The sequence below is a fragment of the Tachypleus tridentatus genome, chromosome 1 (assembly GCF_004210375.1).
Source record: "Tachypleus tridentatus isolate NWPU-2018 chromosome 1, ASM421037v1, whole genome shotgun sequence".
Taxonomy (NCBI): domain Eukaryota; kingdom Metazoa; phylum Arthropoda; class Merostomata; order Xiphosura; family Limulidae; genus Tachypleus; species Tachypleus tridentatus.
In genome coordinates, this window is record NC_134825.1 from 95,973,629 (window position 1) to 95,993,185 (window position 19,557).

The 19,557-nt window shown below is 30.3% G+C and overlaps 1 protein-coding gene across 4 annotated transcripts in view; it reads left to right on the forward strand.

The window, feature by feature from the left end:
• Window positions 1-19,557, forward strand: part of MED17 (mediator complex subunit 17) — a 72,675-nt gene that overhangs the window by 20,237 nt on the left and 32,881 nt on the right. For 2 of the 4 annotated variants that reach the window (XR_013031213.1, XM_076513075.1), the window contains exons 7-10: window positions 2,556-2,627; window positions 4,279-4,341; window positions 15,824-16,041; window positions 17,732-17,788. Coding sequence is in view for 3 of the 4 variants with exons in the window: in XM_076513075.1 (XP_076369190.1) it covers window positions 2,556-2,627; window positions 4,279-4,341; window positions 15,824-16,041; window positions 17,732-17,788 (410 nt within the window). In the remaining variant the exon portion in view is untranslated. The remainder of the gene's footprint in view (window positions 1-2,555; window positions 2,628-4,278; window positions 4,342-15,823; window positions 16,042-17,731; window positions 17,789-19,557) is intronic. The other 2 variants (XM_076513083.1, XM_076513090.1) reach the window with 2 other exon arrangements.

Genomic DNA, 19,557 nt, shown 5'->3' on the forward strand with positions numbered 1-19,557 from the left:
TTTTTTTTGTAATTCATTGAAGCTTTTCTTCTTGTTTCCTTCTCAAAGCTGGGTGGTTTTAGCTATTTCCCACCTCCTTTTCAGTTAAGTTTTGCTTGAGGAGATAATTCATCACAAGAGCATCCACAATGACCTCCATTGAAGCATTCTGAACACCTTGGATATTTGTGTTTGCAGGATATTTGAGGAATTCACTCATACACTTGTAATTTGTTTCTTATTTTTCATGTTTATTCTCTATTTATTCTTATGAAACTTAATAAACATGTAAAAAGCAAAAATCTTTTTAAGTTAGTTAAGATTAGATTAGGTACAGTTAATAATATAGAAAAAATGTTTCACAAGGTATGCATGCAAGCAGCACCTTGATAATATAATTCTCTAGCATAACTTGAGCTGCATGTATCTGAGTGATTTACAACTCATGGTATGGATTGCAGTTAGACACAGTTCACAAAATAAAAGTTAATTATCAATAAATGTATATTGTTATGTACTTAAAGCTACTTAGGATACATTAATGTGGCTTTATGTTATGATTTGGAGTCATTCTAGAAAGAAAAGGTATTTTAGATTTATTTTAAATGTGTTTTTGGTGATTATGAGGTCAGGCAAATGGACCAATATTCAAAACAAATACTCCATATATTCATGAATAAACCTTTATTTTATTTTATTTTATTAAAAATACTTCTCTAAAAATATGATTGTTTTGTATGTGAAAGGCTTATAATGTTAACTGAAAGACTGCCAAATGTTGTTGAGATATACACATTATATTGAAAGTTAGAATTATTAAATTTACACATAATTTAAACAAGTACAAAGTAATCATTCAAATTAACCAGGCTCATGTTAAGAGAGTTAACTTGGAAAACTATGCATGAACTGACTTTTTATAATAAAATTTTGTAGGGTCACATAAGGGTTTATGTTTGTTTGGGTTTCTTTTAAATTTTGTGCAATGCTGCATGATGGCTATCTGCACTAATCATCCCTAATTTAGTAGTGAAATACTAGAGGGAAGGTAGCTAGTCACCACCATGTACTGCCAACTCAGACTACTCTTTTACCAAATATTGTAGTATGATCATCATATTATAATGCTCTCACAGCTGAAAGAACAAATATGTTTGATGAAGCAGGGATTTGAACCCATAAGTTGAGCACCCTAACCATCTGACTTTGTTCAAACTGGTATTTAAAGAAACTGTGCATCTGTAATGCAAGAAGAAAGGAGGTTTTTAATAAATAATATAATCATAGGTCTGAATTTTAGGCTGTATTGGCATACATTAATTTAATAACAGAAGTTTAACATGCCAATCAAATTTCCATCTTAATGATCCTCTTTGTCTTTTTTCTGGTAATGTAAATAATGACTTGTAAAAACCCTATTGAAATCATGTAACTATATGGTGCCAGTTGTCCTATTCAACATATGTAAATATTTGTTAGCAAATATACATATTTTTACCTGCTGAATGTGAAATGTGATTACTGATAGCAGTTGTCATCACCTAGATCAATGGGGTCCAACAGTTTTTTTTCATAATTGCCAAATTATGAAAAATTTGTTAACATTTTTGTCACATCACAAAAAATTGACTATTTTTAAAAACATAGAAGGGTAGAAAATTACACAATAATATTTTCAGTTACTCATTGATAGAATTAATTATATTTAAAGAAACAAGTGGTAAAATGAAGCTCTATTCAACACAGGTCAATAGCCATTTTACCATATGTGAGTTGTGTGACTGTGTTGGACACTGTGGACCTAAATTCAGTATGTTTTTGTACAGTTGTTAAGTGACAGCTTTCTGATACATGATCTGTCACTGTTATCAGTTTCAAAGTTTATCAGTATTGCAATTTGTTTAATACTTTTGTTAGATAGTAAATATTAAAAATTTAATAACTTTGATTTCAGCCTTTGTCTCAGAAACTTTTTTTATTTGAATGAATTCACTGCTGTTATAAGTTTTATGATACTGTTACAAATGTTTGTGTGTTGCTGAAAAATTGAATTTTTTAATTAAAAAATTATTCTCTAGATTTATGTGATGTATGAAAGTAATTTTTTTCATAAATTCTTCTTAATTTGAAAACACTAATTTTTTTTGCTTTGGAACTATTGATTGGATTATAGTTGAAAATGTCATAAAACTATCTGCAGGATGATTCAATGCAAACTTTCTTTAAATGCTGTGACTAATTTGTATAATATTAACAATATTATTTGTTATGTTTTGAATTCTCTAATGTTTCGTCTTTCCAACTTTATTAAGTAATTTTTGCTTAGCTCTATTTGGGAAATTAGTAATCCTGAATTATTTTGATCAAAATATTTTATTTAAATTTTTAAACTTAAGTAGAATTTTAGTTTATATCTAGAAATGCAAATAATAGATAATGTGTTTGTATGTATAGTGTGCATTCTTTGGTGTATTTTAGGTTTGCCAATGTATGTACATAACATATTTGACTTTCCTGTAAAAAAAAAAGTTTATTTATTTGTACTTTAATTATCCATTTTTCTTCACTTTTTGTAGCTAGCCAGAGAGGCAGTGCAGCTTCAACCTTCAATACCTAACCTTGTAGTAGGAAATCAGATCACAGTATCAGTAAGTATATGATCTGGAAGAGAATTGTTAATCTTAATCTTAAATCAATGAAATACTGGAGAAGTTTGTGCTTTATAGTTTATATCTCATGTCAGCTAAAGGTAAGATGTTACTTAACTCTTGAACAACAGCAAGCGTTTTAAACACCTTTCAAAAATTTAATAAAATGACTTTGCTACCAATGTATTTTAACGAAATTATTATTATCAAGTACGTAATAGTTAGAAGTGTTATATTATCTTATTTGTATTCCTTTTTCTCAAAAAACTTTGAAACAATAAGGAAATTTCTTAGGAGGTAGTCATGTATATGTAAATCTAGACAATAATATAGCTTGATTGTTCTGTTGATGTGTATGTTTCAAAATACTTTCACTGAATGCAGTTGAAAGCAGAATTAAACTTTGTCAAACCATGACAAGTATCACGCCCATCTTCTGTAGTTAACATTAAGTTTTAGGAGTTGTGTACTTTCAGCATGTTTATAGTCATTTGAAAAAGTTCATTTTACACCCTAATCCAACAATGGTTACTTGAGATTGACATCAATTTGTCATCCTTGGGTAGGTGTAACTGCTTGTGCTTTGTTTATGGTAGCACACTCAGTTGTTTCTTATATAAATATGTTATAGTTAGAGAGACAGTTAAATTGTTTTTAGGTTTTACTTGTATATTTTAGTTAATTATGCATTATTTGTGTTTTAAAATTCATATTTGAAAGGTTTAACATTCTTTATAAAATAACCAGAGCTTCCCCTTGTTTTTCAAGGCTTACATTACCAAGTTTATATAAAATATTTCTAGAGGCTAAGGTATCTCTGACATTAATACCATTCTATTGACCACAGGTACCTATTGATGCAGGTCAACATAAAAATCAATGGTAGAGAATAAGAAAGAAAAAATAAAACATCAAAAATAAACTAAGTGAAAAGTAAATATGTGAAATTATACATATAATACAAACAAGATATTTTAAGATTATTCATTGAAGAGGTAAAAGGTACATAGGTATTTCTGTTTTTTAATTTTAAGCTTTTCATTGCACTGTAAATTTATGATAATAGATGTAGTTAGTGATATGGTAAAGAAAAAGGAAAATAAAATATAAACATTTACCTTAAAAAACCTTTGATATTCATTTAGGAGGTTCTAGAGATTGTGTGAGTAAAATGTGCAAATTGTAAGATAATAAATAGTAGTTGTATACTTAAACTGAAAATAACCTTGCAGGTAAAAGATTCAGGATCCGAGTGCAACTTACTAAATTAAATAATTATTTCTATTAGAAATAGCAGAAAATAGTGGTATTTTTCTCAAACTACATGCTTTTCTGAAAGGTTCTTGTCAAGTTTTAAATAATTATCTCTGTTGATTTATTACTGGAACAAAATTCAACAAAAGTTATATAACGTACTTCCATTTGTCATTGTCATAGGTTTAAGAGCACACCAAATTTGTTAAGTCTCTGTAGTGAAATGGACAAGTGTAAAAATATTGTTACATAAATTTCATTACTTGTGTGCAAGATCTTACTATGGAAGTTTTGAATAACAAACATGTTTACTTGAAACAACATGTCTTTCTATGCTTGAGAAATATAAAAATATTTTAATTGGAAAGAATTCTTAATTTTATTGTTCTGTTCACAGCTTTTCCCAGGGGTGCAGTTATGTTTTTCACTTTGTCACTTGACAGCACAAGATAAGAATAAGGTAAGAGATTTTACCTAAGTGTCCTAAAAATATATAAAAGTTTAAATTTTTATCATTATCTAACTGAATTGTGTTAAAGTAGTATAATTCATCCACTATGATGTATTTATATAAACAATATGCTTGTGTTTTTATGTCCAGAACTTTTCTCGAAACTTTCTCACTTAAGTGTTAGTAATCTCATATTGTTAGAAAGACCTTTGTCTGAGGTATCTGAATTGCAAATTAATGTTTCCATTCAAACTTCTCAATTCTACGAGCATTTTACGTGATGGGACATTATTATCATCATGTGGTGACTGGTTTCAGTTTCAACTTTAGTTTGTTTTTCTTTTTTATTTACAAAGTATTACACAGACAACACTCAACTCACATGATTTTTCCTAAAATAATTATCACTACACAAAATGCATATTTTCTATATGTATGTAATCAAAAATGCTATGTGTGTCTTCCAATTACTACTGCACAGTCAGTGCCCACTCACTTCAGTTTGAATGACTTATTTATTCACAGTTCTGGCTAACCTATGTTGGTCTTGTCATTACTCACCTGACTGACCATAAGATAGGAGAGAAAACCAACTTACAGAATTCTACCCTGGTCACCCATGATCAATAGAAACACAAGAGAGCTTACATTCTTAAGGTATTACCTGAACCACCAGTGAAAAAAGATTACTGCCTGTCTTTACATTATATTCTAGTTCAAAATAATCTTTCACATAAGAAAGCTCACCTGACAATGTGAGGAATGAACTAGAACGATGGATTCTTGAAGAAAGGGAACTTAGCAACACTCTTTAACCAGTGATTTATTGTGTTTAGACTGTAACAACAAATTTGTGGTGAACTTGAAACATACTTTATTAATTGAAAAATCTGAAGACCTCTGTATACTGTACTGCTGATGGAATTTATTCCATAAGTCAATCACACTGTTAGAAAAATAACTCTTTAACTGGCATATAGACTTTCTTTAAAATATTTTTTCTGCTTATTATTTTCAGAATATACCACAGAGAAACTGGAATAATATGTCCTGTTGATCTTTGAGATAATCTTGTAACTTTCAATAAGATTGTCTCTTACCTTTCTTTTCTTCTAAACCTTTTCTAGTAGGACAATATCATTTCTATGATAAGGAGAATAAAATATTGCATAGTCTTCAAAGTGAGATCTAAAAAGTGATTTCTATAGAAAAGTAATAAACTTTTTTGACTCATAATCAATCAGCATATTTGTAAATATACCCTAAAATTCTAGGAGCAACTGCAACCAACAAAGCATGCTCTGATGGCTTGAGTGACTTATCTACCGCTATGCAAAGATCCTCTTCTTTATTTACATTTTGAAGTGGCTTCCCATCTGTATTAAATGTGTATTCCAAATTACATATTGTACACTTAATCAATATTTGCCAAATATTTTATTATCTACTAATTCCTCCATGTTATTGTGTTTTACCTCAGTAAAGCTAGAAATATCAGAATGTAATGTCATCAACAACTTTGCTTTCTTTACTGATTGACTAACTATGCCACTATCAATATTATTTTATTATAAATAATAATAAGCCAAAATTTAAGCACTTACTTGTGAGTCAGCTGGTAATAAAGGTTCAGATTGACTTGACTACATTGATAAGTACCTCTTCTATCAAATAATACTCCTACATTTTAATTAACTAGCCTTTCACCAATCCTAATCGTGTGACTTTCTAAGTTAATATTTTGTGTTGCACATTTAAAAACACTTTTTGAAAACCTAAGTACACTAAGCTCATGAATATTTCATCCTCCAACTAGCATATAATATCCTTGAAAAAAGATTACAGATTAGTAATGGAAGATTTCTCATAGGTAGATCCATGGTAGTTTTCATTCATGATACCAAATTTTGTTTAATGATTTTGTAAAGCTACTGTTATGAGAGAGCAACAGAATTAAGACTAACTGGCCTATATTTTTAACTTTTTAACAATTTAGAATCTCTTAAAAGACTTTGAATGATAACTTGCATTATGACATTCATTTTTGTTCACATATTCTACTAGTAAAGATGTTTAATTAAATTTTGAATATCATTTATTTCAAAATAAACTTTTAAAAACTACTTAAAACTTCAGGTGAATTTTCATGTGGCCAACAAGCTATGAAAAGTGTCTGCTTTGACTCTCTGTATCTTCAGTAGTACAGTGCTAGTTGAGTAGAGATATCAATTGCATACATAACCTTTTGACTCATGCATTTCAAAGTTCTCTGAATAAATACAGTGTAATAAATTTTCCCAAATCCTGACAGGTACAATGCCCACTTTCAACGAATTTGTTTGAGCTTTAGAACCTATATGTAGGTGTTACATACACATGTGCATAGTCATTAGAAAGAGGTCATTTTACATTATAATATAACAATGATTATTTAGAAATTGATTTAAGTTGACATCACAGAGAATATGTAAGTGACTGTAGCATTGTTTGCTTCTTAATCAAATATGGTTGTTTCTCACCTAAATATGTTATAGTTGAAGATAGTTTAAATTGTATTTAGGTTTCATTATTATATTTTAATTAATTGTGCATTGAAAGTCAGGATTTTCAAATCTTGAGAGGGCGTAACATGAAAAAATTACCTGCTCAAAATGTAACACCTTTTTAATTTTTTGTTTGTTTGTTTTGAAGTTAAGCACAAACACAATGGGTTATCTATTTTAAAATGCATAATAATTAAGGTTTAAACATTTCTTAGGTATACATTATACTTTGCCTTAATTCTCAAGGCTTACAATATTACTCTGAAAAAAGTTTGCCTAAAGGGTTGCACATTTCTTCCAATGAAAATGTATGCCTCAAAAGCACTCTTGATGTGTCAAGATGAATATTAACCATCTCTGCCCAGACATCATTTACTATGCAGATCATGATGAGTTATTGGCTTGCATTCAAAATTTATTAAACTATATTGTGTTTATGTTATGACAATTAGTATTGCATAAAATTGTTGCTATTAATCCATACCTTATTATTATATGTTTCAAGTTCTTAAATGTATAAGATTTAAAAAGTTTTATCATTGTAGCTCTGCTTGTATTAAATGCATGCATGTGTGTGTAAAAATCCAACCATGTATTTAAATATTGAAATACAAAAATTATATCAAATAGAAAATCAGACCCCTCTTGCCACACCTACTTGTAACATCCTCTCTATCAGGATTTGTTAAATAGTTCTCTATTACATTTAATTCTATATTATTTATAACTAATAGAAAGCCAAGGTTTTAATCTATCAAATGAAGTATTATATTATGTTCTGAACAGAGAATTGTCAATTTCTTTTTGGTACAAACTTTTTTCCCACAGGAAAGATAAATAGTTTGGATGAATATGTAATGGTGCTTGTCACATAGTTAAAAAGCCAGAACAATTGTGATAGTTTTAGAAAATTGTCTGTTTTTGTGCATTATTATTATTATTCTATGTCTTTTGGTGTATTATTTAGTGCATTACTACTGTTAGTATAAAACGTAGGGTCATTAACAGTCAACAGCAAGAAAACGAAATGTTAAATACTTTATTTCATGTTTATTTTTTTTATTGTAAAAGTAACTAAAATTAAAAGTATGGATCTCTTTAAGTTAGTTAAGATTATTTTAGGTAAAATAAATATTAATAATAATACAATAAATATGCTTTACAAGTTATGCATGCAAGCAGCTCATGGGCAACATAATTTAATAATGTAACATGTACTGAATATTCCAAATGTTTTACAATTTATAATGGTGCAAATAGTAGTCAGACACAGTTCAAAGGTAATTATAAGTAAAATTTAATTATAAATAGATGTATACTGTTAACACTTTAAAGCTGCTTAGGATTAACAAATGTAATTTCATGTGACAATTTGAAATCATTTTAGAAAGAGAGAAGGTAATTTAGATTTGTTTATTTTTTTTTTGGTGGTTACAGATTGACAAACTTTGTAAAAAGTTAAGGTAGAGAAAAGAACAGGATATTAATTTTTTACTGTAAACAAATATTTGAAATGTATTTAAGAGGTTTTGGAGATCAAACAAAGGAAATTTGAGATATATAAGATGTGGAAAAGTGTTTTTAATCTTGCTGTGAAAATTATTTTACATGCTGACTATTCAAAACAAATACTCTACATGTTCATGGACAAATCATTATTTTAGTTTATTAAAAATACTTCACTAAAAATATAATTTTTTGTTTGTGAAAGATTTGTAATGTTTATTGAAAGGCTACCACATTTTGTGAAGATATACACACTATAATGAAAGTTGAAGTATTAAACCTATAAAGATTTCAAATGAGTACAAATAAGTCATGGTTGATCAAATCAACCAAGTGTGTACTGAGATAATTAACTTGGAAAACTGTGCATGAAATGAAAGAAAGGAAAATTAATCAATAATTAACTATGTGTGAAAAGGAAATGGCCTGAAATTACGAATATAACAAAAATAAAATATTTAAAGATACTTTACAAAAAATTAATTTTAATTATTTCAATACATTGTACATTAATGATAATTAGCTAGAGTTAATGATATGGTAAGGGAAATAAAAGAAAACGTTTTAGGATGTTCTAGAGATTATGTAAATGAAATATGAAACTATAAGGGGAAGAGAAATAGTTTTATACTTAAAATGAAAATCACTCTCACTTGAACTGTCTTAATAATTTGAACAAATAATTGCTTTAGATAAATAGCATTTTTATTAGAAAATATAATTGAAATAATGTCATTCTTTTTTGTGCAAAATACTTATAAACTTGAACAAAAATCATACAAGATTTTGTGAAGAATGCTCAGAATTACAGTATGTTTTTTGTATATAGATACTCCTTCACCAGTTAAAGTGATATAAAATGTATTGGCACGTGCTGAAAGGATTAACTTATCAGAAATGAAAGAGGGATTTGCATATCTGATCTTTGACCTCTTTTAAAACCCTGGAGAATACCTTTACTGATGCTTTATCTGTTTCTAATCTCTATAATCTCTTACGAGATTAATGTCTACATGATTCAGGTGAATTCCAGTATTTCACATTCAGTATTCAGGGTTACAAATGTTAATATCTTCTTGTGTAAAGGTTAGTATATCTAGTATATTTCTGATTGAAATTTTTATTACAGATAGTTTGTGTAAAACATGTACTTATAATGCATGTTGTTATAACAATAACTTCAGTTGTTTAAGGTCCATTTTAAGGTTTATGAATACCACAAAAAATATCTGTATTTTATGTATTTATAAGTTGTGTGTGGGTACACAGTGGATGTCTGAGGTATTTGCAGGCTTGTTATAAACTTTTTCCCATTGTACCATTAAACACGGATACATCTTTAAAGACCTTTCTGTGCAAGCCATTATGTTACACTCAGAATTCAACTAAACAACTGTACTACCAATGTATATCAATGAAATTAACATTGTGTTGTAATTCTAAGTTTTAAATTATTTAAGTTCAATTTTATCTTTAAAAAGAAACCTTTAAAACGTTTTGTTACGTGACCCACAAATTATAAAAAAAATTAAGTTTTACTTTTTCAGTCTTGACTCATATAATGCCATTCTGTAAGTGTATGTGTAGAAAACAGTTTCATTTACATGCCCTATTGACGTGTACGTTTCAAAGTTCTTTGGCCAAATTCTGTTAAAACTGTAGAGGTACATTTTCAATTCCTTAAAGTGCCACTCCAGCCTTCTAAAAATTTCTTGAGTTTTACAACATATGTTTATTTGACACACATGAACATATTCATTAGAAAGAGCTCATTTTACACTATAATCCAATAATACTTATTTTGCAATTAACATTTAGTTATCATCAGGTAGTTGTAACTCTTTATGAAAGCACTTACAGTTTGTCTTACTGAAATGTAATAGTTAGAGACAGTTAAATTACATTTAGGTTTCACTTTTATATCTTAGTTAATTATGTATTATTTATATTTTTAACTGCATAATTGAAAGTTTTAAACATTTTTTACATTCATTCAAAAGATTGCCCCAGTTCTTAAGGCTTATGATCTCATGCGAGTGTAAGATAATTTTGCCAAAGGCATGTACAATGCTCCTATAAATATTGTAATACAGCCTGAGTGTGTTATTAACTTGTGTCAAGAGTAATAATACATGGTAAACGATGACAAAGGGAAACAAAACAAAAATAATATGTATGTGAAAGGAAAGAGACTTGAAATTACAAATATTGCTAAAAGAAGTTATTTTAAAATGTTCTATGAAAAATTGAAAAGTATGAACATAGTTCTGTTTCTCAGTTTTAAAAACTTTCATTGCATTGTATGTTGATGATAGTATTTACAGTCAGTGATATTGTAGAGAAAATGGAAATTAAAATATTAACTTGAATCAATGTGTTAGCATAAATATGTATGTCTATAATAGAATTATTAGGCTTTTTGTCTACTCTGATTTTTCCTAAAGCATGACTTTGCACTTTGTAGTTCACATGTACTGTTACTCTTTTATTCCTGGACTGTTTCCTGTGGTTGTTCCTCTATGTCATTAAAATATATATAGATCAAGAAATAATTTAATAATTTTCTTAGCATCAGGATATAAGGAACTGAGAAATGTTTAAATAAACAGGGCCATGATATTTATGTTGCAAAAATATTAAAATTATACAGTCAATATTTCATGTAAAATTGTAGACTTTATAATTATTATGCACAAGAAATTTAAATTTATGCATTGATTAAAAATATATATGTAAAAACAGCTCATTTGGGTTGTGAAAATATTTTACCTAGAGGAGCGAACAACATTTCAAGCTTCTTCAGTCATCGTCAGGTTCACAAAGAAAGAAAGAGGTAACTGATCGGAAGCTGACCACGTGTTTGAAAGGGGTTGTGTAACTGAGTGTCAGAATGTAGAGGGTGTGCTTAGATGTTTGAATATATAATTTTATATTATTTATTTTATTATTTTTAGTGTAGGTATAAAGGTGTTCCTTTGTATTGGTTTATTTTGGGCTTGAGTTGTTGTATAAGTAAGGCCTCTTTAATTTTGTGTTTGTTTCTTTATTTAGTATTTGAGTGTTTTCTATGGTTATGTTGTGTTTATTTGACTTACAGTGTTTGAAAACGTGTGAAGGTGACTTTTTATGTTCTCTGAATCTGGTTTCCATTTTTCTACTTGTTTCTCCAATATAGAAGTTGTGGCAGTTATCACTTTGTATTTTATAAATAAATGTTGGTGTGGTGTTTGTCAGTGTAGTTTTTACATAGTATAGACCTCAGTTTTGTGCCTGGTTTATGAATAAATTTGGTATTAACTGGAATGTTGTATTTTGTTACTAGTTTTTGCCAAATGTTGGCTATTTTTCTGTTGATGTCAGGAATATATGGTATGCAGCAGTATATGGTTTCGTGATTTTTTTATTCGTGAGATATATTTACTTTTGTTGGTTGATTTTGCTTTTGTCTAGGTGTGTGCATATAATGTTTTCTATGGTTTGTGGAGGAAACTTATTGATGTTGATGAACTATTGTTTTTATTTTGTCTAATTCATCTTTTATTTTATCTGATGAGCATAGTTTATGGCTATGTTTGTTTGGTTTCTTAGTATGTTGAGTTTTTGTTTTGTTTTATGTCCTGAGTCCCAAGGAATGTATAGTCCAATGTGGGTGATTTTTTTGGTGGATTTCTGTTTTAAATTGTATATCGGTTCTTGTAATTTTGAGGTTAAGAAACAATATTTGATTGCTTTCTTCTTGTTCACATGTGAAGTTGATGTTGGGATGTATAGCGTTAATGTGATTGAAAAAATTTAAATGTGTGTTCTGTAGATGTGAATCCTGCAACCGTGTCGTCTACATATCTGTACCAGTATAGTGGTAGATGTAATGCTGTGTTAATTGCTTGTGTTTCAACTTGTGTCATAAAAATATTGGCTAGAATTCGTGATACTGGGTTACCCACGCCTAGGCCATTTCTTTGTATATAGTTGTGGTTGTTGAACATGAAGTTTGTCTTCATCATGGTGAATTCTATGAGGGTTGCTAATTGGTTGCTGGGAATGTCTATAGATGGGTTAGTGTCTCGGATATAGATTTCTAAGGCTATCTTGCAGGCTTCAGCAGTTGGAACTTCTGTAAAGAGGAATATAACACTGAAACTGGCCACTAAGGCTTTATGATTAAGTTGATTAAGATTAGACTTGAAATTAAAAGAGTCTGATGAATGACTGGCTTATGTTATATATTTGGAGAATGCCCATGCTATGTATTTACCAAGATTGTAATTAAACGATTTATATGTGGACATTATCGGTCATAATGGACAATCTGGTTTATGAGGTTTGGGAATGCCATATATTTGTGGTGTGCATGAGTTAGTTTTGCGTAGGTAGGAATAAAGTGTTTTTGAAATTCTGTTGGCTTTTTTCATTATTAGTAGTATTTTGTTTAGTTGCATTTCATGTGTCTTTGTTAGATTTGTGTGTATTAGATTGAATTTGTTAGTGTCTGATAGGATGTTCTTTATTTTTGGGTGTATTCATTCATGTTTATTATGACTATAGTGTTTCCATTATCTGGTTTCAGAATTGTTATGTTTTTGCCTTTTAGGTTTTTAATGGAATTAATGTCTCTTTTTGTAAGATTGTTTTTTAGTTTTCTGTTTTATGAAATTATGTTGATGGTTTTGTGAGAAAATTCTTTGAAAAAAATCATTTAATATGTTGTTTTTAGGTGTTTCTGGAAAATATAAATTTTTAATTTTTCCTGGGAAGTTTGGCTGTTGGATGTCAATAAAATTGTTTAAGTTGTCTTTTTTCTGTTGGTTGTTTTCGGTTGTTTTCTTGTTCATGTTTTCTGTGGAAAGTATCACAAGTCTCCTGGCTAGATCTTCTAAACACAAGCAATTAACACAGCATTACATCCACCACTATACTGGTGCAGAAATGTAGATGACACAGTTGAGGGATTCACATCTACTGAACACACACTTAAATTTTTTCAACCACAGCTTTAAACCCATAAGAGTATACAACTGTTTATAATCAAATTTTATTATATTACTGCCCTTTGAACCATGTGAAACTAATATTCATGCCATTACAAGTTGTTGATCACTTGGGGAACATTCGGCTCACATTATAGTATTGAATTACGTTACCCATGAGCTTCTTTCATGTGTGCTCCGTGAAACATTATTATTATATTATTATTTATTTTACCTAATATAATTTCAGCTAACTTAAAAAGCTCTTAATTTTTATATTTTTGTTTCTGTTATAATAATAAATAAAAAAAGAATATGAAAAACATGAAATGAGGTATTTATCTTGACCTTCTTTTTTCTTGGTGTTGAATGTTGATGACACTTAACCCTACCTTTTTTTATACTAATGGTAGTACTGCATTAAATAATTTTTATTCAATTAAATAATGCACCAAAGAATATATTGTAACACTACGTAACAAAATTTTTACTTTTTCTTGTTCCTGGGTAGTTAGTGTTATTTCCCAATTGCTTATGCCTAAAGCAAATGGAAAAGACCTATTTTTCTCTTCAAACTTTGCTTTTGTGACCTGGGTAATGAAATTTTCAAATTGACTCATTTTTCCAGAACATTTCAGGAAAATCAGTGCTGAGTTGCTGATAAAGAATTTTCTCAAACTTACTAGAATTTTCAAGAACTTTCTAAAATGTTGTAGAATTTTCTAGAATGTTGTAGAACTTCACTCGTCAAGATGGGCTCTGCTTCTGCCACAATGTATCCGGTCTGTGCGAGGCAATTGGAAATGCCTGAAACCCGACTGAGTGGCACCTCTTCATTGATAACTCATCCAGAAGCCTCAAAGCTGTACTGCTCCATAACGGGAATAAGTGTCTTTCTCTTTCCCTGGCTCATTCGGTGCACCTCAAAAAGGAATACAACAGTGTCAAGACCATGCTAGAAGCCTTGAAGTAAGATGAGTGTGGCTGGGAAGTTATCAGACACTTCAAAATGGTGGCATTCCTGATGGGTCTCCAAAGGATGCTTTACCAAGTTTCCCTGTTATTTTTGCTTTTGAGACAGCAGGGACACTGCAGCACACTACAACAGGAAGCACTGGCCACAATACACCGAGTTTGCTGTGGGAAGGCACAATGTCAAGTGTGAGTCACTAGTGGACCTCCAGAAGGTGTTGTTCCCACCATTACACATAAAATTGGGTCTTATGAAACAATTTATCACAGCTCTTGATAAGGAGTCTGCAGCTTTCAAGTACCTTCCCTAAGCTGTCTGAGGCAAAGTTCAAAGCTGGTGTCTTTAACATTTTTGTATAACTTTAGTATAAATACATGTAAATCTTGATTCATATGTTGTTTTATTCAGACCTTATGTAAATGTGCAAATTGGTCAATTTTTACACTGAAAATAGGTTAATTTCTAAATTTTGTTATCCAGGTCACAAAAGGAAATTTTGAAGGGAATAGTGGCCATTTTCTGTACCTTTACAGCATAAGCAATTAAGAAATAACACGTACTATCCAGGAACAAAATTTGTGTTACATAGTGTAATAACTTGCAAAAAACAGACAATTTTCTGGAACTACTATAATTTTCCAGGCTTTCTAAATTAACTGAAAGATGACCTAAGAAGGTCGATACTTTGTTCTCTGCATTATAAGTAAGTGTTAATACCCATACCAGCCATTCTAAGATACAAAAGCTGATTAACCCAATTTAGTCGTTATCTTTCCTATGATAATAAAGCTTTTACTAACATTGGAACTGAAAACTCTGTTCAGAAAATAATGTTATATAATGAGTCATTTGATAGAGGAAAAGCCTTGGCTTTCTATCGATCATAGATAATAGATAGTAACTAAGATAGGCTTGGCATGGCCAGGTGGTTAAGGCGCTTTACTCGTAATCCAAGGGTCGTAGGCTCAAATTCCTGTCTCACCAAACATGCTCGTCCTTTCAGCCATGGGGTTGTTATAATGTGACTGTCAATTCCACTATTCGTTGGTAAAAGAGTAGCCCAAGAGTTGGCAGCGGGTGGTGACGACTAGCTGCCTTCCCACTAGTCTAACACTGCAAAATTAGGGAAGGCTAGTGCAGATAGCCCTTGTGTAGCTTTGTGTGAAATTCAAAAACAAATAATAACTAAGATGATTAACATATAATAAAGTAGTTTGATCCACTTTTGAATATAACTCTTAAAAATCATCATATATACTCTTTGACCTGCCTAAATCCTCAGGATTAATATTCATTTCATTTGGTGATGTTTATTAGTTTTTGTTACTAATTTTCTTATCTCTTCAGTTAACATTTCTAGTTGTTATCGAAAAGAAAGAAAAAAATGTCAAGTGTTTTTATGCTGAGGTGGTAAAATGGCTTCATTGAGACAGAAGCCCTAGTTTGATCCTTTAACTTTGTTTTCTTTTATTTTTTATTGAATCATTGTGTTTGCATAATAGGCCACAGCAGTACCTGCTCCTCTTGAAAACAAAGCAGTTTTGGAACATTCCTTGTATCAGTTGTTGAGAGAATATCATCATCAAAATATTCATTTTCCGACACCTCACCCAGTGACAGGAACCCTTGGGGTCAGTAAGCGACGCCAAATTGCTGGGCCTGAAGCTCTTGATCGAACCACACTGATGGAAAGTTGTAAAACGTATGCTTTATATGCTGTGTTAGTGGATTATTTACAATCACATACATTCCTGATAATTTCTCAACAGTGATTAGCCTCAGTCATAACTATCATATTTTAAATTAATTTATGATTGTGTTACATGGAATTCTTTTTTTGTTGTTGTATCTTTTTTTCTTAGTATTGGTAATAAAATATACTTTGTATTGCTAAGCACAATGAAATTTAAAAAAAATGTTATTTGCATACCAAAAGTTAAAAAAAAAATTGGGGTTATACATTTTTACAAGTTTATGAATTGTATGCTGGTAATGTGGTTCTGTGAAGCTTCAGTTTTCAATGATATTTCTTATGATCATTTTACACTTGTTGTTTATCAGCTCTGTTTATCACAATCCCTTGAAATGTATGTTATAGGGGCATAAAAATTCACTATCCCAGATACCTGGGACAAACAAATTTTGAACTTGGGTAACTGTGAAGTCCATATACATTATCTGGTGCTGTTGTAGTTCTGAGTGTATTAAGTGCATGCATGCATGTAAAAATCCAACCAAATATTTAATTATTATAATACAAAAATTATACCCATTGTCATATTTTTTTTTTTAGATTGTTATTATTGCTGAGACTTTTGTATAATCAGTTGCCTCTACATCAACAGTAGGTTAGTCCGTCATAATTCTGACATAGAAATATGTGACTCACTTGTTGACTTGTAACTTAATGTCTAATCTAATAGTTTTTATTTATAATAATTTGTAATACAAGATTATTTTTTCTGATGAAACTGTTGTGTTTAAGGGAAATGACTTAAAACATCCACTTGGAACTCTGTGGCCTTTTTTGTAAGTTCAAGGAAATGGGGGAGATGTTCAAAATGTCAAACTGCCTTTTGGTTGTTTTGATTTCATTGTATAGATATGCTGGATAACCTGTTCAGAGGTTGGAAGTTTTCATACATTTTGAATTAAATAATAATATTTTCATTCGATGAGGGATGCCAGTCGTATCACACGTAGAGTGGTTATCTTGTCCATATGTATATATCAAATACACTCTACTAAATCATTTTAGTTTTATAATATTCTGGAAGAAGTCATTTCAATCTACATATTTGCAATTTATAATAATTTAGTTATTATAGTAAAAAAGATAGACTAGTAAAATTTCAGTTTGAGTAAATGCTTTTTCATGCATATTAACATAGAGCTGGTTCATCAGGAATTAAAAACGTTTGCACTCCTGCAGGCTGCTGCAAATAAGTGAACAAGCACAGGAGATTCATCTGTATAGATATCCAAGTTATGCAAGATAACTGGTTGTTTTATTGTGAAGTACCAGAATAATTTGGTGGCAGTTTCATAAGTGAAAGTTTATGTATCAAAGAAATATATTCCACACACAGGCTAAAACTAAAGTGCAGGAAAGCTGTTTCATTATCTTATGGTGTATAGAAAGCATGAAGAAGTCTACAATTATGCAGAACATTTTTATACACGCTGTGATTTGAAAAGATGCACTGTAAGTTAGCACTTAAATTTGTTAATTGACTGATTCTGAAACTGATGTGAACCTACATGTCTACTTGGATGTCCACTTGTAACATATTTTTCTGTACCATTTAACCATAAGTTTTCAAACCACCTTCTTAGAACTTTAGCTTGTTTTCATAGTTTAGTTTTTATGTTTTTGTTTTAATTTTTGTAATTCCTTTTTTTTTAAATAGCAATACCTGGTTAGAGCAAATTATCGAGCAAACACAACACACAATCTTGAGATTAAGGTATGTTGTAATATTTTTACATTTTAATGAATTTTTTTTTAAATTGGTGATGCTTTTCTATTTAATTTTGTGTTTTAATTGTTAAATAACTGTTGTCCCTTAGTGGACCAGCAATATTTCATACAGACTTTCAGTACTAAAATGTGGGGTTTGATTCTCCAAATAAAACAAATAGCCCAATGCAGCTTTGTGCTGTAAAATAAATAACCACATAAACAATAATAAAATTGATAATAGTAATAAAGCTAGTATCACAGGGGAGACCATTATGTATTTGATTAAGGTAAACTGAAATTATAAAATAATTTGTAAGAAATATTTACATTTTTTTAATTGTAGACTTTCAATACAATTTTTTTTGTATATGTATATTTTCAATGTATAATATAGCCTACCATCTATTAAAAAGATAAATATACAAATTATTATGTAACCAGAAAGTGTAGAATAAAACAGATAGATAGATTACCTAAAAATTAATCTGTTGCATAATGTATTTGAAACGATTTCTTTATGGTTGCTAGTTTTTGTCACAATGACTCAAGGTTACAGTTGAATGGCCAATGTATTTTATTGTGAACAAGAACATCAAACAGTCAGAAACACTGCAAACAATTCTCATCAAAATGGCAGCAGTCTAATGATGGAAAGAATTGATTATATGGTCATAAGGTAAAAGTTAAAAGTAACCAAAAAGTAACCATTTAAAATTAATGTACATTAGAGTCTTTTGATATTCTCTGATACCATACATTCTTGTTCAGTGCTGCACTCTTTATGCAATTTTTTTTGTTTTGCACGTCACAAGCCTTGGACTTGCATGCCCCACAATCATAAGTCTAGAGGCTATCTTTGGTTTGTCCACTACAAACAGTATCAATTTTGTGCTTCATCTTTTGGTCTTACTACAGCACTATATGTATTTTATTGGGTAGTTATGACTTTTACCCAACTTCTGCATGCTTTAAAGGTTGAACTTACACCACTGCATGGATGACTGTTAGCTCATTTTAAACTGAAATCTTCTCGATGCACTCACACATCTGCTGCTGACAGTAGCAGCTCATGTTGGATTCTATTGTTCATGAAGACTTTAGTTGCCTTCACACAGTTGTATCCATTTGGGTGTATTTTTCAGCACCCACCTCATTCATGCTCAATTTTCTCCACTTCTTTTCCATTTGATAGTGCTTTTAGTTCTCCATACATTTGCTGCTTTCTCAGTTGCTGCACTAGAGATTCTGTCACTTTTGAGGAGTTTAGTGTATCTGGAAACCCTTATTTCTTTGGGTCAGGCACATTTGTGTTCTCTTCAGCAGACAGTGGAATCTTGCTCGGGATCCCTTGGACTCTTTGGTTACCTTTCATTCTTCACTTACAGACTAATTGCATTGGTGGTTGAACAAGGATGGCACAATGTAGTAATTCAGCTTCCTCCACCTTTTCCAAACTAGCTTCTCTTCAAGGTTGGGGAATGTGGGTCTATCAGCAACATGCTTCTATGCAATGGTCTTAAATCATAATGCCTTACCATTTCAACATACTGGAGTTATGCCAGTGCCACATGCTCTTGTTACTTTTCATCCACTGGTACAGTATCAACATGTCATACTCTGTTCTGACAATTCCACTATTGTTGCTTTTTTCAGTCACTGTGGGAGCACCCATTCCAATTCCCTTTGTGGTTAAACACTAGACCACTTTTACTGAGCCCAAGTGTTGTGTATAAATCTCCTTGGAAGTCATGGTCTAGGAACTCTTTACCTTGT